General features: G+C 37.4%; 1 protein-coding gene across 3 annotated transcripts in view; it reads left to right on the forward strand.

Annotated features, from left to right (window-relative positions):
- The window catches only part of CCDC102B (coiled-coil domain containing 102B), a 402,878-nt gene that overhangs the window by 82,115 nt on the left and 299,071 nt on the right, over nt 1–21,692 (forward strand). For all 3 annotated transcript variants that reach the window (XM_062200306.1, XM_062200307.1, XM_062200308.1), the window contains 3 exons: nt 5,913–6,506; nt 10,992–11,209; nt 20,132–20,240. In XM_062200306.1, coding sequence (XP_062056290.1) covers nt 5,913–6,506; nt 10,992–11,209; nt 20,132–20,240 — 921 coding nt within the window. The remainder of the gene's footprint in view (nt 1–5,912; nt 6,507–10,991; nt 11,210–20,131; nt 20,241–21,692) is intronic.

Raw genomic sequence — 21,692 nt, forward strand, 5'->3', positions numbered from 1 at the left:
TTGTAGATGCATGGATTGATTTCTGGAGTTTTTATTCTGTTCCATTGATTTACATGTCTTTTTTTTTTTTTTTTTTTTTTTTTGCCAGTACCATGTGTTTCAATTATAACTGCCCTGTAGTATGTCTTGAAATCTGGTATTGTGATGCCTCTTGCTTTGTTTTTCTTTCTTTTTTTTTTTTTTTTTTTTTTTTTGGTATAAAATAGCTTTAGCTATTCAGGGTCTCCTGTGTTTCCGTATGAATGATAGAATCCTATTTTCTAGATCTGGGAAGAATATCCTTGGTATTTTGATTGGAATCACATTGACTCTGTAGACTCTTTTAGTAATATGGACATTTTGATGATGTTGATTCTTCTAATCCATGAACATTGAAGAATTTTCTTCCATTTTTTGTGTTTTCTGCTTCTTTCTTTGATGTTTTGTAATATTCTTCATAGAGGTCTTTTGAGTTTCTTTGTTGAATTGATTCCAAGGTATTTAATTCTTTTTGGAGCTATTGTGACTGGGACTGATCTTAAAAGTTCTTTCTCAGTCATGGCATTGTCTGTGTATACAAAGCCAATTGACTTTTGTGCATTAAGTTTATATCCTGCTACTTTACTGAAGTCTTTTATGAATTACAATAGCTTCTAAGTGAGTCTTTTGGTTTTCTTACATATAGAATCATGTTATCTGCAAATAGGGATAGTTTGACTTCCTTCTTCCCAATTAGTATCCCTTTAATTTCTTTTTCTTGCCTAATAGCTCTGGCTAAAACTTCCAGGATTATATTGAATAGAAAATGTGAGAATGTGCATCCTTGTCTGGTTTTGGATGTTAATGTGCTGGCTGTGGGTTGGATTTTTATTTTTTTATCATTGTGGAGTATGAATTAGGCATTTGATGCTTCTTAAAGAAAAAGAAAATTTAATTTAAAATATTTTTCCTAAAGGTTAAGGGAAAGCAATTAACTATAAAAAATTAAAAATCCCTTTTGGATCCTTTTATTCTGCCTTAATAGTGTATCTTCTGACCAAAATGCTTTTCTTTCTGTTCCATTTCGTCCTTCTGATAATGCTTGAACTTCATGGGGATAGGCTTATGCTAACAAGTAAATACAAATATTCTGAATCACAATGTGCTGTTTCTTTCCACAGCTTTAGTTAAACTTTGTGATTATCCATTTGATTTGTTGTTTATAGCTACTAGCGATGGATGTCCTAGGATGTCTGTTTTGCCTACTATCACAGTATACACAATGGTAGAAACTCTTCTTGGATCAAGGCCAAGGCAGGGCAGTCAGATGCTAATCAGGATGAGAATTTAGGGAGAGGCATGCTCCTGCTTGATGGACAGATTGCACAAGGGAGAATGTGGTGGAAAAGTAGATGGACACACCCAGGCTGGGGTAAGGCTTGGGCAGGGGATTGTGGTGGGTAAGTTGTGGTGAGGAGTTTGAATGAACACAAGGGTAGTGCCAGATCAACCAACTAATTGTTGTGTGATCAAATATTTAGCATAAAAGTATCCAAAATGGGAACAGAAGGCAATGTATACCATATCGTAGTGCCTAGGTTCAATTCTTACCTCTGTTTCCTAGTTCCAGCTTGATTGTAATGTATACCCTGGGAAGCAGCAGGTGATGACTCAAGAAATTAGGTCCCTGATACCCACATAAGAGACCTAGATTGAGTTCCTGGCGGCAGCCTGAGGCACAGCCTTGGCGACTGTGGGGCACTTGAAAATATCAGCTGATGGAAGCTCTCTGTCTCTTGGAAAAATATCATATCTCCAAAATGGAAGCAGCCAAACATATTTCTGAAATAATCTGAAAGCTTATCTCACAATAGTAAAAACCAGTATTGTTTTAAAGTTCTAGATTTTTGATATGGGGATGCAGTGGCTATGGATTCAAATTTCCTTAGTTCTCAAACTGAGCTCCCACTCTAATCAACATATATGGCCAAGGTGGATACATGAGTGCCCTATAGCCTGGTTTGCTCATCACTTGGACGACAGATATGATAATAGTAGTGAATATTCCACTGGCATGTGTTAACTGGCTTGTGTTTTATTGAGGGGCTGGCAATGTGGCTTAGTGGGTTAAGCTGCTACATGCAGTGCCAGCATCCCACGTGGGCACCGGTTTGAGTCCTGGCTGCTCCATTTTCGATCCCTCTCTCTGCTATGGCCTGAGAAAGCAGTAGAAGATGTCTTATGTCTTTGGGCCCCTGCACCTACGTGGGAGACCTGGAAGGCGCTCCTGATTTCAGATTGGCACAACTCCATCCATTGTGGCCATCTAGGGAGTGAACCAAAGGAAGGAAGACCCCTCTGCCTCTGCCTCTCTGTAACTCTGCCTTTCAAATAAAATAAAATAAATGTTAAAAAAATTTTATTGAAATTGATAATTTTCTTTATTACATGAAATTTTGAGTACTTTTATAAGTCTCATTTTTCTTTACATTTTTTTACTTTTAAGTACCCTGTTTCTCTTTCAAAAGGCAGAAAAGAAACCGAAAATTACAAAATGGTAAGATATTCTGAGATGATGTATTCATGATTCCTAGCACTAAGGAAAACTTTTGCCTTACCTGTGAGAGCCTGGACTAACCAGTCAATAGGCACTTTTCCATTTGCTAGTCAGAAGGACTCAATGAAATACATGCTATTTGTGTCTCCTTACAAATAAGGATATTATAATTTGTCCATGACTATCTAAAATCAGAATATCAACCTAAAGCTCACCATCTTAGACATCAGATTCCTGTCAGAGAAGAGACATTTAGTTATGTCATTTATGCATTCTTGATTCATTACATTTTATTTATTTGGCTATCTATTGTAAAAAAATTTGCCATCATAGCAACCTGATTGCTATTAATATTTTTATAATGTAAAAAGCAGTGCAAAAACCAGAGTCAAGAGTATTAATACATTTTTGTAGACATCAAAGGCTTTGTGCTACAGCCACTGGAAAATGCATTTTATAGTCACCTGAAATAAAATTCAAAGAGTACACACAGATGTATAAGGAAAGTGAGTAGTTTAATAAACACACATGCATCTTAAATATCCCCATCTCAAGCAAATTATGCTTGCTTGGGGAAACTCTTTAGAACAGGAAATACTATTGAAGTTCAAGGACTGAATAATTAAACCCAAATCATTTTTATTTAGTCAGATGTGGAAAAAAATACATAGTTAATTCGTAGGCAAGATCTCAATGTACCAGAATCCAATTATAGAGTCTTCTGAATACTGTTGGAATAAAAGTTAATGAGACATTTTAAATACATTACAATTTTATGATACTGATTTATTTTTGGAAAGTAGCAAGGATAAATTTAAATTTAATATGCTGTATTAAGTTCTCTGTATTCATTTTGGAATTCCAACAAAAAAAAATCATTACATACTGAATAGTGAACAGAATGACAGACAGATGGATAGATAGTATGTGTGTTTGTTATTTCTAGTTAAGATCACCTTTTGTTCTTTCATATATCAGTCTTGCCTTAGTAATAAAACAAGAAAGTTGGCCATTTATATTATCATTGTCCTCCAAATTACAGTAAATGGAAGAACAAAATTACTCATGTACCAAGGCTAACGAAAATAATCACATCATGAGTCTGTTATTATAAGTGTTACATTAGTGAATTGATTTTACATCTCAAATTTGTTTAATTTTTTTTCAAAATAAAATTAATATTAACTTTATGAAGTCTTTTAATTATGTGCTCATGAATCATAGTTTTTTTTTTTTACAGGCAGAGTGGACAGTGAGAGAGAGAGACAGAAAGAAAGGTCTTCCTTTTCCGTTGGTTCACCCTCCAATGGCCGCCACGGTCGGTGCGCCACACTGATCCGGCAGGAGCCAGGTGCTTCTCCTGGTCTCCCATGGGGTGCAGGGCCCAAGAACTTGGGCCATCCTCCACTGCACTCCTGGGCCACAGCAGAGAGCTGGACTGGAAGAGGGGCAACCAGGACAGAATCTGGCACCCTGACCGAGACTAGAACCTGGGGTGCTGGCGCCGCTTGGCGGAGGATTAGCCTGTTGAGCCACGGCGTCAGCCTTCATGAATCATAGTTTTAAAAACATTGTATAGTCTTTTATTCCAATGAATCAGGCTTATTATATAAGTAGTTGATACAGTAGAAGCATTCAGTTAGTTGTGTAAGTAGATAGGTCCTAAGGAGGAAGTTATGATCTGTAATTACAAAAAAGCAAATAAAGTGAGAGGAATTTATGGCATATGCATAAAATATTATCTAAGCTTTTTTTTGGACTAGAAAACCGTTTCTGGAAATAAAAATGAGTAAACCACAGGAATTTACTAATTTGTAAATTAACCCATGTCTTTTAAGGAGATACTTTAAAAGTTCTGCTTCTTATGTTTTCAATATAGTTGTAGTGCTCTATTGAATAAAATAACAGGTATGCAAATTGATAATGATATGCATTCCTATATTTGTGCTTTGGTATTTATAATGAAAGCTGATTTTAATTTCTCTACAAGGCTTCGGAAAAGCTAAGACTCTGCTCAGTGTTATCTCTATGGTGAAGGTGCCGCTCTTCTAGATGGCCCATTTCACCTTTAGCAGTGCTCCTTAGATCACCCCAACACACCCTGAGAATCTGAGAATGACTTTAAATACATAGAGATTTAGTAAATATACCTTCTATAGTATAAACTATGGATTTTTAAACTTGTATATATTTTATCTACTAAAGTTTTTGAGGACAAGGCCTCATTTATCACAACTTATTTTTGAAGTTCATAAGATTTTAACCATGTGAGAAATTAATTTGAGAGTCAGATGCGGCTTTGACTATAAGTAACAGAAAACCTAACCACTGTGGCTCTAATAAATATAGATAACCCCTTTCACATGCTCCCACATGGCAGATACCACGCAAGAGCTAGCTTGTTATATGACTGCTTTCATCTTGATGTTCCAACTTAAGATTTATTTATAAGATAAATAAATTAGAATCAGCATTAGAGAGAGCAAGTCTCCAATCACTGGTTCACTTCCCAAATGGCCACAATGGCCTGAGCTGGGCAGAGCCAAGGCCAGGAGCCAGGAGCTTCTTCCAAGTCTCCCATGTGGGTGCAGGAGCCCGAGCACTTGGGCTATCTTTGGCTGCTTTTCCAGTGTGCATTAGCAAGGAGCTGGATCCGAAGCCAGGACTTGAATCGGCGCTCATAGGGGAGGCTGGCACTGCAGGCAGGGGCTTACATGGTACACTGCAGTGCTGACCCCTTTTCTACCATTTTAAATGTTATTAAATAGTTATGACAATCACCTTCTCCCAGAACCATGTCCTTATTTAGGCAGGAAAAAAATTGAGGAAAGAGGGTTTTTCATTCTAATGTTCTCCCAAGTAGACCTTGTCTTTCTTTAGCCTGATCCAGATCACACATTTGTTTTGAGATTATCATATAGTTGTTGAGATGGAGTCCATCAAGCAAACTGTAGATTAATCATGACAGCCTCTGGGAATGAGATTCTCCTAAAGGCCAATAGAGTTTGCATTCTACCTGAACAAATCTGAGATTAGTTGCAGAGGAAAATGGGACTGTTGTACAGTTAACTGGTGATAAATGCTATAATTTTTATTTTGTAAGAAGAAATGTTAGAAGAGATATAACTTGAATAGAATTCGATATTTTCTCAATTGCATCTTTATGTAATTATTTGTATTTGTTTAGCAAAATTTAATATGAGAGATTGATTTTTTTGGTTAATTTGCTATTAGAGGAATAGATTCTTCTAAATCTTTAGTTACACCAGAAAAGAAAATATGCACAATTGAAAGATGCATTGTTTACATCGGATTTTTTTTATTTTAATGTATTTCAATGCTTTTACAATTGTAAGGGAAATGCAAACGTGTAATTTTGTCCTCTGTTTTATCCTAGGCCTTAAACATAAACATGAATTTAGATTCTATTCATCGACTAATTGAGGAAACACAAATCTTTCGGATGCAGCGGTCATCGATCCAATCCCGCTGTGACCCGTCAGCGCCTGTGTCCTCCCCCAGGGACACGTGGACGCCCTGCCTGCCCCTCCCCGGGCTGCAGCCTCAGGCCCCCTACCGTTTCTGCGCGCATCCACTGCACTCCAACGAGTGGGACGTGTGCGAGGAGCTGCGCCTGCGGGAGCTGGAGGAAGTCAAGGCCAGGGCTGCCCAGATGGAGAAGACCATGCGGTGGTGGTCAGACTGCACCGCCAACTGGAGAGAGAAGTGGAGCAAGGTTCGAGCGGAAAGGAACAGCGCCAGGGAGGAAGGGCGGCAGCTCAGAATGAGGCTGGAGATGACGGTGAAGGAGCTGAGCGAGCTGAGGAAGCGACAGGGCCCGTCCCCTGGGAAGGAGCCCCGGGACCGCAAGCTCCCTCCTCCGGCCCGGGACCGCGGAGATGGACCTGAAGTTGGTTCCCAAACGTGTGAGCGTGTGGGAGAGCGCCTGCTGAGAGGGCAGTGCCGGGCCCCGGAGGCTGTGGGCAGTCAGGTGAGAAAGTCCGGTGGCGCAGTGGGTTGATCCTCCCCTGAAGCACCGGCTTCTTATGGGCGCCGGTTCAAGTCCCATTGCTCTTCTTCCAGTCCAGCTCTCTGCTGTGGCCCAGGAGTGCAGTGGAGGATGGCCCAGGTCCTTGGGCCCTGCACCTGCGTGGGAGACCAGGAGGAAGCACCTCCTGGCTCCTGGCTTCGGATCGGCACAGGTCCCCCCATTACGGCCATTTGGGGGTGAGCCAGCAGACGGAAGACTTCTCTGTCTGTCTCTCCCTCTCACTGCCTGTAACTCTGCCTCTCAAATAAATACAACCTTTTAAAAAAAAAAAAAGTTGCTCTGAGGAACCAGGGAATACCTGCATTTTTGAATGCCTTCCATAGTGATAGGGGAGGTGACCGAGGCATTGGTGACCGTATTCGCTTGCTAGGGCATTGTGAGGAATGATTTTGTTTTTCTTCATACTATTTGTTGACCTCTTAGTGTAGGGTTAATCTTATGAGTATAAAGTTAACTGAAAATAGATCTTAGTAAAAAGAATGAGAATAGAAGAGGGAGGAGGAAGAAAAGTGGAAGTGTGGGAGGGAGGAAGAGTGGTGGAAGGAAGGGTAGGGTGGGAATAATCTCTATATTCCTAAATTTGAGACGTGACATATGTGAAGTTTGTACACTTTAAGTAAAAGGTTTCTAGGTTAAAAGAAAAAAAGAAAAAGAAAAAGTACCAGCTCCTGGGTGGTCTTAGCATCAGAAATGTGGATATTTAGGTTGTTTTTTTTTTTTTTTAAGATTGATTTATTTACATGAAAGGCAGAGTTTCCGACAGGCCGAGGTAGAGAAATTCTTCTATCTGGTTCATTCTCCAGTGGCCAGAGAAGACCAGAACTGGGCCAGTCCAGAGCCAAGAGTTTTTTTGTGGGCCTCCCACATGGATGCAGGGGCCCAAGGACTTGGGCCTTCTTCTGCTTTCCGAGGTGCATTAGCAGGGAGCTGTATCAGAAGTGGAGCAGCTGGGACTTGAACCAATGCCTCTGTAGGATGCTGATGTTGCAGGTGGCAGCTTAACTTGTATGCCACAGTGATACCCTGTATTCACAGTTTTAGAGGATCAAATCTGAACACCAGGCGTCAGGGCTGGATTCTTCTGAGTCTCTTCTTGGCTGATAGTCATTTAATCCCTGTGTTCTCACATCTCTTTCCTGTGTCTGTGTGTACAGGTTTCCTTTGCTTGTACGTAGCCCATCATTAGGGCCACCCGATGACTCTTTTGTATCAACCCTTTGAAGGACCTTTCTCAAATAGTTACATTCATAGATAATAAAGGTTAGGATATCAATATACGGATTTTGAAGAAAACAATTCAGCACATATTCGTGACTTGACTAATATTTCTAACAAAATTTAATCCGGCATATTGTCATGTGAAAAGGAAATACTTGAAGAGGTCTCTGTCCACTTATGTCAATAGTAACAAATGATTCATAGGATAGTTTGAATATTTCCCATGGTTGGGAACTCTGGTCTCACGATTAACTCCTTGTAAAATGGGAACCAGGAAATGCTTCGCATGGTCACTCTTAGACTTATTTGGTATACTTTGAGCTTGACGTTTCTGAGAATTTTGCACAAAATAAACTTAGAAAGTTTCATTTAATCTAGCCATGTATACATTCTTTATCCAGGAATTTCCCCTCCTCATGTTTAACCTGGTAAGGATTAATAATAACCCATGGAACTTTGGAGAACTTAAGGAACTCATTTTACATTGTTATTTCTTCCTACTAAATTCCATCTCTAAAAACATAATATTTATTAGATGGCATCTCTACAATTCTATCTAAAATCTTAAGCCTTTCCATAAAGTGTGGAACTTCAGGTAGGTATAATCTAGATTCCATTATCAATGAAAATTTTTAAAAGGTTGTAATAATGCAACTCCTTTACTCCTTTTGTGTATTTAGTCTACTGACATTTTTTTCATATAGTTTTTTTTTTTTTTTTTTTTTTTTTTTTTTTAGTATGACGATCTAAGTCATTAGTACCTTTGAATATGTCTCTGGGGAGACAGTATGTATTTTTTTTTTCTGTCAGGCAGAGTGGACAGTGAGAGAGAGAGAGTCAGAGAGAAAGGTCTTCCTTTTTCCATTGGTTCACCCCCCAATGGCCGCTGTGGCCGGCGCACCGCGCTGATCTGAAGCCAGGAGCCTGGTGCTTCTTCCTGGTCTCCCATGCGGGTGCAGGGCCCAAGAACCTGGGCCATCCTCCACTGCACTCCCGGGTCACAGCAGAGAGCTGCACAGGAAGAGCAGCAACCGGGACAGAATCCGGTGCCCCTACTGAGACTAGAATCCGGTGTGCCGGCACCTCAGGCGGAGGATTAGCCTATTGAGCCGTGGCACTGGCCGACAGTATGTATTCTTAAAATTTAGTTGTGTCATGGCATATCTGAGTATTTGAATTAGAGACATAGCTAATAAAATTTCTTTGAATCCATAAACTAATTATTGGTTATTACAATGAATTGCATGAATGAACCAGGCTTTGCATTTGAAAATGAAGGTTTCTCTTCCAATGTGTTATGCTGAGGCATTCTCAGTGTTGAGGTTTCATTACAGTATCTTTGTCCCCACTGTCAAGAACTAATCAGGGGCCGGCACTGTGATGCAGCGGGTTAATGTCCTGGCCTGAAGCGCCGGCATCCCATATGGGCACCGGTTTGAGTCCTGGCTGCTCCACTTCCGATCCAGCTCTCTGCTATGGTGTGGGAAAGCAGTAGATGATGGCCCAAGTCCTTGGGCCCATGCACCCACATGGGAGACCCAAAAGAAGTTCCTGGCTTTGGATCGGTGCAGCTCCAGCCATCGCAGCTAATTGGGGAGTGAACCAGCAGATGGAAGACCCCTCTATGTGTCTCTCTCTCTCTGCCTCTCCTCTCTCTCTGTAACTCTGATTTTCAAATAAATAAATAAATCTTTTAAAAAAAAGAACTAATCATACATAGTATGTACTTATTAAAAGTTTCTTTATTTTGGAAAACAGGTAAAATTACTTTTGATTGTGGGTAAATTCATATTTGTGATAGAAGAAGCCTCAATCAGTTGTTTTCATTTTGATCAGTTTTATGTGAACACCAGGCCAGTGAGAAAGATTCCAAGGGTATATGTCATTTGTCTGACTACTGTATTCAGGGACACACATCTGATTTTATTACTTTTCAACATGATATATGTAGCTACAATATTCTTAAAAGAATTAAGAAATAAATAAAGCTAGGTAACCTGGCATAGACATGGTAGTTTTTAATGTTTATTTATATGAGAGTCAGAAAGCAAACAGAGAGCACTCCCATTCACTGGCTCATTCCCCAAATGCCTACATAAGGACTGGGACACATAGTACTTTTAAAAATATTTTATATGCAGATTTATTTATTTCTTTGAAAGGCAGAGGCAGAGAGAGAGAAGTCTTCCATCTGTTGGTTCACTACCCAAATGGTTGTAATGGCCGGAGCTTGGCCGATCTGAAGCCAGGAGCCAGGAGCTTCTAGGTTCAGGGCCCGAGGACTTGGGCCAACTTCTGCTGCTTTCCCATAGCAGAGAGCTGGGTTGGAAATGGAGCAGCTGGGACTTTAAGTGGCGCTTGTATGGGATGCCAGCACTGCAGGCACAGCTTTACCTGCTACTCCACAGCGCCGTCCCGGACACATAGTACTTTAAGAATAAAATATTAAAAATTAAATATCATTGATTTTATTTGAACTTGGATTTATTTAATTTAAAACCCATAACTCATGGCAAATTTAATTTTAGGCACATATCTACAGAATCAGTTCAGTGAAATATTGTAATGATACGATTTTTGGCACCATGTGCTATTCTGATAATTGGCACTCATTAATATGTCCCAATCAATTCTACTTGAGATTTGACTAGTGAACAAAATGTCAATAAACATACCTATTAAAATATTCGAGAGCTTCCTGAATATTCTTTTTTCTACTCTTTCCTCCCAAAATGTTAAAAACAACCAGTTGGCTTTTCTTTGTAACTCTCAAGTGTTTTGTGAAAAGGAAACCTTGAAGAGATTTGTCAATTCAAAAACTTTTTAAAACAGTTAAAGTTTATGCTGGGTTATTTTTAGCTATAATTATGAAATATTAAATTGAAACAAACTAAAAGAAGTTTTGAGAAATGCATTTTACTATAGTAAGGTTGAACATAGAAATTTAAGTTGGAAAAAGAAGGCAAGTCCTTAAATAAAATTATAAAAAAATTAATAAAAAACAGTAGGAAAAAATAAAGAAAAAGAAGGCAAGTCAGTTTGACTGTATCAAAATAATCTTACAGAATGATAGTGAAATGAATGGATTTGACACTATATCATAACATTTATTTTCATTTGATATTGCATTTATTATTTATTATTTTTCTCTGAGAGAGCTAAATATTCAACAATAACAACTGTTTTATGCTTTTTTTCCCCCCCCAGGAAGATGCCATTATTGATCCACTAAGATTAAATGAGGAGATGAAATCCAATCTAGATAGTCCTGATTTATTTAAGAAATGTGGTTCTGGAAATTGTGCAATGAAACCTGAGCTAAGACTACAAGCAATAAATCTGCCTTTGGAGAATGACGTAACTGACATGTCAACTTTGCAGGTGCATTTGGATGACTTCCAGAAAATCCTTTGGAAAGAAAGAGAGTAAGTTCTAAGCATTGTCTTCCTTAACCAAGTCTGATTTCAAACTTCTTAAAATTGGTAAGTCTGATCAACTGGTTGCTTGATAATGTATTTTCTCATGTTTATCTATTACTTTCTAAGATTCAAAAAATGAATTTTGTGTATCATATTTTGAATTTTGAAAAGTAATTTAGAGATTTTCTTTCATTCTTTTAAATTGACTTATCATAAGCACATTATCATCTTTGAGATTCACTTTTAACTGTATTTGAAGTCTTAATATATGATTAAAATATCCAGTGTATATCTAATTTTTACAGCAGCTCTGGACTTCAATGATTCAATAAAATAAATGAATGTTACCATTAGTAACAGACAAATCACAATTTTGCAAGGCACTCATTACTGAAAAAGATTTTTTACACATTGAGCATCATGGTATATAGGGAAAGAGAACTAGGCTTGTGATTAAGTGACCAGGTTATTCATTTGCTTCGGCTATATTTTTGCTATATCATAACTGGACTGCTGTCCCTTTTGTAAGAATAGGGGCAGTTGGGCAATTTTGTTGTATAGTGGATTAAGATACTGCCTGCAATGCTGGCAGCTTATATAGGGCATCAGTTCAAGTCCTGGCTATTCCACTTCTGATCCAGCTTCCTGATAATGCTCCTGGGAAAGCAGCAAAGGATGGTCCAAGTGCTTGGGCCCCTGCACTCACATGGGAGACCTGGGTGAAGCTCCTGGCTCCTGGCTTCCGCCTGGCCCAGCCTTCGCAGTTGCAACCATTTGGGGAGTGAACCAGCAGGTGGAAGACCTCTCTCTGTCTCTCCCTCTCTTTCTGTAACTCTGCGTTTCAAATCAATAAAAAAGAATTTTAAAAGATTTTAAAAACAGCAGGGACAGTGATGTTATCTTTTGGCTATCTATTGTTTTGTAATACTTTGCTGAACAATTGTTCTTAAACCAAGATATATTCTGTAGATTAGTCATGGCTTTGCATGGTGCCTATCTCTCCCATGAAGCTTGAGCTTGGATGATTCACAGGCAGTGGTGACTGGAAGGTTGATGTTTTACCCAATCACATACCTGATAGATCCTGATTCTCTCCTGGGCTCTCAGTTGGAATGCCTGAATGGTCTTATCCCCATGAATGCTTGGCTTCTCCACATGAATTGCCTAGGGTTCATGTGAATGACTTAAAACTACACAGAGAAATCTATAGCATTTTTATGACCTCTCCTCAAAAATCTCATAGCAGCCTTGGTGTTTGGCACTGTGGTTAGGATGTCATTTGGGGTGCCTGTATCTCATACCAGAATACCTAGGCTTAAGTTCCATTCCGACTTCCTGTAATGTATACTGTGAGAAGCAGAAAGTGATGGCCAACCACAAAGGGGAATCGCATTGAATTCCAGGCTCCTGGCTTCAAGCCTGGCCCAGTTCTGGCTGTGGTGAGCCTTTGGAGGGGGAGTGAACCAGCAGATGAAAGTTTTCTGTCTCTGCCTCTCTGCCTTTCAAATGAAATGAACATAAACAATTCAAAAATCTTTTTAAAGATTGGTGATATTGCTTCTAATACACTTATTGATGGAGGCAATCTCAAAGGTTGACTGAGGATCAAAGAAGACGTCAAAATCACTTTATAATCAGAGCATATAGGATGTGGTCATTATGGGAGCCACCTTTGCACAATATATCTCTCCTGGCCTCCTTCACAGTATTATTATAAGGATCATACACAGATCATTTCTGGGAAAGAAACTAATACAAAATAGTAAGTGTTTATTTTTGTGTCTTTGCAATCAGCTTAAAAATTATCAGCATGGTGTAGAATATTTGATTCACTTTAAAATGTGGTCCCCAAATCTAAACATAATGGTTTTTCATGTCTTCAACTACAAGACTCTCTCTGTACACACACACAGTGTACTGTGTACACAAAGTCTTCAAAATGTTTGTGGAAAATATTTATGAAAAATTATGCATGGATTTACAAATTTTTTCTGCAGTGCAATACGAACTTTTAATTTTGTATGAATTATTTGAAGTCATTTAAATTTAACTTTAAGCACATGTTATATAATGATTTCAATCTTCTAGTTTAAATGGACTGAAATAGTGCTGAGCACATGTGCAAATCATTCACAAATACTGTGCACCGTCTTCTGTCTGCCAGGGGTTTCCATTAGGCCCTCTGAAATGTGAAAGTGCCAGTAATTGCCTTTTTCAGGTCTTTAATATTTTACCTATTAATAGAGTGTGACAATATAAACATCTATGTACAAAATCCTTATTCTGTCATCAGAATAATGCCCTGGATATCTCTGGGGGCTGGCTCGAGGACTCCCCACTGATACCAAGACCTGTAGGTGCTCAAGTCTCTTACTGTATATAAAATAACATAGGATTTGCATATACCCTACAAGCACCCCCCCATACTTAAAGCCATCTCTAGATTACTGCAATGCAGATGCTGTGAAAATAGCTGTCGTATTGCATTTTTAAGGAAATGATTAGTATAGATAATTTTCTTTTCCTGAATGTTTTTGATTGCTGCTTGGTTGAGTCTGTGGTGTGGATCCCATGAATATGGAGGATAGATTTATTTTCAAGATTTATTTAATTTATTTGAAAGGGTGGGAGGTCTTCTATGGCCACAACAGGAGCCAGGAACTTCTTCCGGGCCTTCCATGTGGGTGCAGGGGCCCAAGCACTTGGGTCATCCTCTGCTGCTTTCCCAGGTGCATTAGCAGGGAGCTGGATTGGAAGTGGGGCAGCTGGGATTGAACCAACACCCGTATGGGATGCTGGCACTGCAGGTCTGGGCTTTAACCCACTGCACCACAGTGCTGGCTCCTGAGGACAGACGTTTTAAACTCCTAATAGAAGCAATCATGTTAGTAGAAAATAGAAAAAAATTGAAATTTGAGGCTTATGCATGTGTTAGCGTTAATGCTATCTGGACCTATGGGTCTCAGTTGAGTTCTTTTCTTTCTTTCTTTTTTTTTTAATTTGACAAGTAGAGTTATAGACAGTGAGAGAGACAGTCAGAGAGAAAGGTCTTCCTTCCGTTGGTTCACTCCCCAAATGGCCGCCATGGCCAGCGCTGCGCAGATCCGAAGCCAGGAGCCAGGTGCTTCCTCCTGGTCTCCCATGCGGATGCAGGGGCCCAAGCACCTGGGCCATCCTCCACTGCCCTCCCTGACCACAGTAGAGAGCTGGACTGAAAGAGGAGCAACCGGGACTAGAACCCGGTGCCTATATGGGATACCAGTGCCACAGGAAGAGGATTAACCAAGTGAGCCACGATGCCAGCCTCAGTTGAGTTATGATCCCCGTGTTTGTATTTAGTGAGGAATTTAACCTTTTGGTGTTACAACCATCTTCTGAAGCCATTCACAAAGTCACTGTGCTGAGATAGTGTGATACAAATAACGTGAAGCAGCTTTGTCCTAGGTGCAAATTTCTATTCCGAGGTATCTTTTTTTAATATGGGCACACTGTCTTCACATGCTCGTTAATACACATAAACACACACAGAAACATAAATGTTTATATATACTCACTAGAATAAATGAATACTCCTAAAAGTAAGTAAATCATCCAGTTCTTAGCAACTTCAACATAAAAACACAGGCCAAGGGATAAGGGGAAAGGGGTCCTCTGATTTGGCCTTGTCTTCCCTCTCCTGTTTAAGGAACCACTGTGTGGACATTATGAGTCATGGTGCATGTGTCTGTAAATCAGCATTGGCATGCAATCCACATGAGACAATTGCAATCTCTTTTTCTATCAGAAGACAGTTTCCCAAGGATGTGGAGTACATGTTCTAACTATAAATCTGTTTAGTCTTCTAAGTCCTTCCCCCTGGAATGTCAGTGAGTGGGATGCAAATATAATTTTCCCATGTTCCCATCTAGTGGGAAAATTCTCTTGATAATACACAGGGATTAGTTGAAGAAACTCAGGGGGTCATTTCTACTTCTTCCCCCTACTAGAACCTCCTTGTCAAATAGAGTAAACATTTGCACTTGGAGTACTTTTCAGTCTCATGAATAATTACCTCATATAAACAAACTTCTCATATAATAAGATTTGCATATTATGACTTAAATAAAAATTGCCAGGTAGAAAATTTGGGATGATCCTCTTACAGAGCTAGATGTACCTAAACATTTAGGAAGGGGAGCTTTGGCAATGTCAAATCTTAAGTGAACAAGACCATGTGATGGAATCTTTTGATGGGCTGTTTTGGCATTTAGAACACATAATTGATAACAGGAGAGGGTGCAGGTGACTGGAAGGCCACAGGCAGTGCGGATTCTTCATAGCACCAGATCTGTGGCATGAGTGTGGCTTTGTCCCACGGTCCTCTGGGCATAACAGTCCTCTTTAAATGCATGTCATTAAATTAACTACATGTGATGCCTACTGCTGAAAGTTGTCATGGTTGGGAGTACAATCATGAGCTGACACACACTCATGTGTTTCTCATTAAAAGTATATATTATCAACAGTTTAATGCTAACTTTAAATTTTAGATTGCTATAAAAATGAATATATACATGCTATTATGAGATAATTATTTTGATTCAGGAGAAACATTTTGACATCAATAGATCCTTTCAGAAAATACTGATTAAATATTTTTGATGATATTTTCCATGGTTCCAAAATGATTCACATTTATCCCGAGATATTAATGTTTTAGTACCTTTCATTTCTGAGAATGAATTTTTCAAATATTTCAAGGCATCTTCCTGTCTATATTCCCAATTTTACTTCATTTATTATGGGATGATTATAATTAATAAGGTATCAACAATTTTATAGCAAAAATCATATATTTCCATAAACTCGAAAAGCTGGTATCCTCATATTTTTGCTGAGCCTCATCCTATTGAATTCTTTAAAAATGTGTGCAGAAGATACAGAATACCCTTTAATGCCAGTGGTAGATTTTATCCTGTTGTAGTTTGAACAACATGACGCTAGTATGCATTTCTTTTTTTTTTTTTTAAGATTTATTTTTTGTTTATTTGAAAGAGTTAGAGACAGATCTTTCATCCAGTGGTTGATTCCCCAAATGGCCACAACAGCTGGGACTGGGCCAGGCCGAAGCCAGGAGCCTGGGGCCTCTTCCAGGTCTCCCACATGGATGCAGGAGACCAAATACTTGGGCCATCTTCTGCTGCTTTCCCAGGTGCATTAGCAGGGAGCTGGATTGCAAGTGGAGCAGCTGGGCCTCAAACAGGCGCCCATATGGGATAATGGTGTTGCAAGAGGAGGCTTAAGCCTCTGTGCCACAATGCTGGCCTGGCTAGTATACATTTCAACTATAAATTTAACTATAGAATTAACTGACTTGGAGGCTGGCAATGTGATGTGATGGGTAAAGCTGCTGCCTGTGATACCAGCATCCTATATGGGTGCTGGTTCATGTCCCAGCTGTTCTACTTCTGATCCAGCTTCATGCTAATGGCCTAGGAAAAGCAACAGAGGATGACCCAAGTGCGTGGGCCCCTTCTACCTATGTAGGTGACTCAGATGAAGCTCCTGACTTCAGCCTGGCCCATCCCCAGCCATTGCAGGCATCTGGGGAGTGACCCAGGGGATAGAAGACCTCTTCCTCTCTGTCTCTTCCTTTTTATCTGTAACTCTGATTTTCAAATAAATAAATTTTTTTTAAAAGTATTTTGAAAACATCTCTGAAAAATAGAATAGATTGACTAGGCCAAGAAATTAAGGACTTATATGAGAGTACTTTAAAAACTTTGTGGAAAATGTAGTTTAAATGAGTTTCTTTTGTTGAAAATAATTTTAAAAAATCCATACATGGATTTTGTCATATGCATTTCCCACGTACTATGAAAAAACATTTTGCACCAAAATGAATACATACTTTACTTCTGTTTTTCCTGAACATTTTGACTTTCCATTGTGGAGTGCCCTCTGCTGCATAAATTTAGATGTGCAATGACCTTGATGCTTGCTTGAAAAAGTCATAAAATTTCTTTGATGGGAACATACTAAAAATACTCAAGTGTCAAGGTGTCTGTCATTCAATAAATTGTTATGAAATGCTTGTCTTCTCCCTCACTGTCTTTACTCAATTGTAACTCTTTACACATAATAAAAATAGAAAATTTTCTTTCCTAAAAATATTGTATGTCAATTATTTAATTTAAAACGTATAGTTAAAGAGATAAAAATCACTATTTCCAAAACATTATTAATTTACCTTAAATAGGAATAAAAACTATTATTCATTTAATTTGCTTTGGCAGAATTATGTTTTTATTTTGTGGACTGGTTGTGACTATTCTAGATCTAGGTATAGCATAGAAAAATATTTTAGGTTATATCAATATGTATATATATATGTGTGTATATATATATATCTGATATTAAAAGTTTAATGTAACATTTGAGATGTTCTTAAATTAGGTACAAAACTCTGAAATAATATTTGCTCCAGGAATTTTGACAGTATTTTTGAGGATCAACATTTATTCTGTGGTACTTATAAATCATTTTTATAGTAATGTGAACTGGAAAGTTTGACTTTATTTTTAGTTTTGAGATTACTTTTCACTTATATTTGATTTCACAAAATATATGGGCTTTGAATTTGTAAACAAATAGATTTTTTCAAATTATTAACTGTAGTTCTGTCACTATATCTGTCAAAACTAATTTTCAGAATTTAATGAAGGGAATTTATCAATGTATATACCAGTAAGCAAATGTAGTTAATTAAAGGCAAATAATTTCTATTTCTATTAATTTAACATTCCATTTGGTGCTTGAAATTTTCAACTGCTGAAAAAATATTCTCAGATTCTACTCATGTACGTTTAATTAAAATTTCAAATATGGTGATTCTTATCTTAAACATTTCAGGGAAATTGCTAGCTTAACAATTTCATTGCACTTTTAACTCACAATTCTAAGTCAATATCCAATAAATATTTTAATTTATGTTATCATCCAAAACTTAAAACCTGGTCAAATATCAGAAATGCAACATATTTCAGTGTGTAGTAGTTTCTATGTATACTTTTTTTTTAAAAGAGTTTATTTGTTTACTTGAAAGAGTTACAGAGAGGCAGAGGCAGAGAAACAGAGATTTTCCATCCACTGGTTCACTCCCCAGATGGCTGCAATGGCCGTAGGTGTGCCTATCTGAAGCCAGGAGCCAGGAGCTTCTTCCGGGTCTCCCACACAGGTACAGGGGCTCAAGCACTTGGGCCATCTTCTACTGCTTTCCCAGGCCATAGCAGAGAGCTGGATCGGAAGTTGAGAAGCCAGGACTAGAACCGGCACCCACATGGGATGCTGTCACCACAGGCAGTGGCCCCACCCACAACACCAGCCCCTATGTATACTTTCTAATTAAACTCAAAATTTTAATATTTGTTGTTCTTGTAATTTCCATATGTAATACTTAACATCTTAGACACTAAGGACAAAAATTATACCCTGGCATGCACCTTGGGTGTCATCAGCTGGCCAGGTTTACTTATCCCATAGAAATTTTGGCTGAGAATGTAAATATGGAGCTATAATCATAGACAGGGTTCATGCAACCTAGATTTTTAAATTACATCTTCTTACTTGTTAATTTAATTTGATATATTTGCTCTGTTAATAAGGGATTCTAAACCAGAGTCCTATAAATGGTGCTGAATTTTTCTTGGCAACCTGAGTCTTCTGAGGTTAAACGAAGCTCTCACTAATTATTTCATATCCTGTTCCAATTTTATGGTTTAATTAATGAAAAATATAATTATATAACTCTTTAATAGGGTCCTTATCCATTTAGTTGGATGAAACTAATATATTTAGAGTCTAACATTATCTTGAATTATTTTCATAGTATTGCTACTGGGAAAAATCACATTTCTTATAAATATGTAAATGAAATTCAATTTGGAATCTGCATTCATTTTCTAGTTCTGTGAATATGTTTGTACATTCTTTCTAGTGACATTTAACATCCCTGAAATAGACTGGTGTATGTAATAGTTGACTATAAATACAGTGAGGTTCTAACAACATCCACAAACCCTCAGTGTCATATAACAATCAGAATTAGCTAGAGCCCAAACACACAAGTTCTTTTCAAACTTATTTGATCTGTCACTCATATTGTGTAGTCAAAGCCTAGAATTGAAGGTGAGGGAGTCAGCTTTGTCCAGGGAAGTTGAGGAAAAAAATATTTTTAATAGTCATTTAATTAATCTACCACATAGATAATGATGGGCCATTTGCAATGGCTGAAACATGCTAATTGCACCTGCAAATTAAGCTATGAATTTTAGTGACTCTAATGGATGTTATGTGCCAAGAAAAAAATGCATTGGTTAGGATATTAAAGGCTCATATTTTAATCTCAGTTCTGTTGCTAGTTCAAAAAGTGGGAAATTAATTTCAGTTACTTTAAATAATTTAAAAAGGCCATAGTGAGATTGTTTATTAATACATAATTGAAACTCTTTAAAATTGTTTATATATCCCCATAAATGATTGAATTTTAAAATTGTTAGTGTGTTCTTTGCTATATCTTCTCAAAGGATTCTTCAATTATATACAGTCAAAATATAAAGATGGGCAAAACCCTGTGAAAATTAGAAACATATATTCCCCAAGGTCAAAGAAATAATATAAATGAGAAAAATGCAGAGAAATGCACAAAATATAAGAGAAAGGCTGAGAGTCAATACTGGCAAAGTCATATTAAATATGCTTAGTCTGTTGAAAAGTTAAATGACAGAATAACAAATTAAACCAAGCTTTATTAAATATTTATATTTTAACAGCAGATGTTTGTATCATACTTAAGTACAAATATAAAAATTGAAAAGTAGGACATTGTACACATCTCCAAAAATATCTTAAAATTGAAAGTGTGTTTTCTTTATTTCTTAAATTATTTAGAATGCGTGCAGCTTTGGAAAATCAAGTGGAACGATTAGAGTCAGCATTGTCATTATGGAAACTGAAGTATGAAGAACTGAAAGAATTGAAGCCAAAAAGTGTGGAAGAGGTATGGAGGGATATGATGTAAAAGAAGAAATGAAACTCAGGGCATTCTCTTTGAATATTTAACTATTAGCAGGAGGCTCAACAGACAAGAGGAAAGGTGATTAAAACTTGAATTTCCTTCAAAGAAGAATATTTGAAATAATATTTTAGTAGTGAACTCAGTCAAATTTGGGTTATAGGAAATCTTATTCTAAATTACACACACACACACACACACACTGCTATTTTATACTAGCCTTTATCTGTTGTAAAATTCTTATTATATGAATTCAACTGTACAGCATGATTTTTTGTCATGTTTGAACAGTGAAATGGTCAGTGATCCACCACATGACACAATTATTCATTCTAGTGCATATGAGGGGTGAGCCTTGTACTATCAAAATGATTTATCTTCTTTTATGAAAACTTATAAAAATATCAGTTCATCTTAAGTATATTTTGATACTTTTCATACTGGCATCATAGCTATTTGGGATAAGTTACTTACTTGCTCTTATACTTTTGCATTTTCATCACTAAAATGTTGTCATGAACTCCCTTATTTCAATGAAGTATTAATATTTGCTATTTAAACAGTATTCTACATATTCTGTGTACAAAATATTATACTGAATATGTGTGTGGGAAATAATGAGCAAAGCAAAAAAAAATAGTGAGCCAAAATAGAGACAGTCGAATTTGAAATGCATTGATATTCAGCAAGTGTGAGAAACACACATGTGTTTGTACATGCACACAAACATACATGCATAGGTACATGGCTAAGCATGATGACTGAATCTGAACATTCAGAGTAAATTAATGTAAACTGAAAAAAGTTTCACAACACAGCGTATATATGTGTGTATGTTCTATAAGATAATAGATACTAAACATGACTGTGAAAGTTAATATTTAGAATAGAAATCTGAAATTTGTTTAAAAAAGTTATTTGCATTTACTACCTCTCACCACTAGTGTGCAGTGCAGACTTGATGATGTTGCTCTGTTTCAGAGACAGCTTTGTATTCAAGTAATTCAGCATTTACTTGGAAACTGGGGGATAAGTCATGCTTCTGAGTTGGTTTACAAAGCAGTGTATATGTAAACATGTTTAATGCCTCCTTTCAAAGTTTTGTTTTTTTGATGGCAAATCTGAAAGTGTCTCTCTAAATTGCTTAACAAATTTGTATAGATGTAAGGGGGAAAACACATAAATATAGCATTACTCAGTATAAATTGTAACTATATTTGATGACCATCAGTAGAGAGAGAGATACATACATATTGTATATGTATATATGCTTGTATATATGTGTATATATAATGTATGTATATGTGTGTATGTATATATAATATTTTTTCTGTGTAAAATGCTGTCAGGATTTTCGAGACAGAAAAATAATCTAAAAATTTTAGAAAATTTGTCCTAAGTTTTGATTGCATTTGTCAGTTAAGTGAATGTCAAAAC

This window comes from Lepus europaeus, chromosome 9 (genome assembly GCF_033115175.1).
Source record: "Lepus europaeus isolate LE1 chromosome 9, mLepTim1.pri, whole genome shotgun sequence".
NCBI lineage: Eukaryota > Metazoa > Chordata > Mammalia > Lagomorpha > Leporidae > Lepus > Lepus europaeus.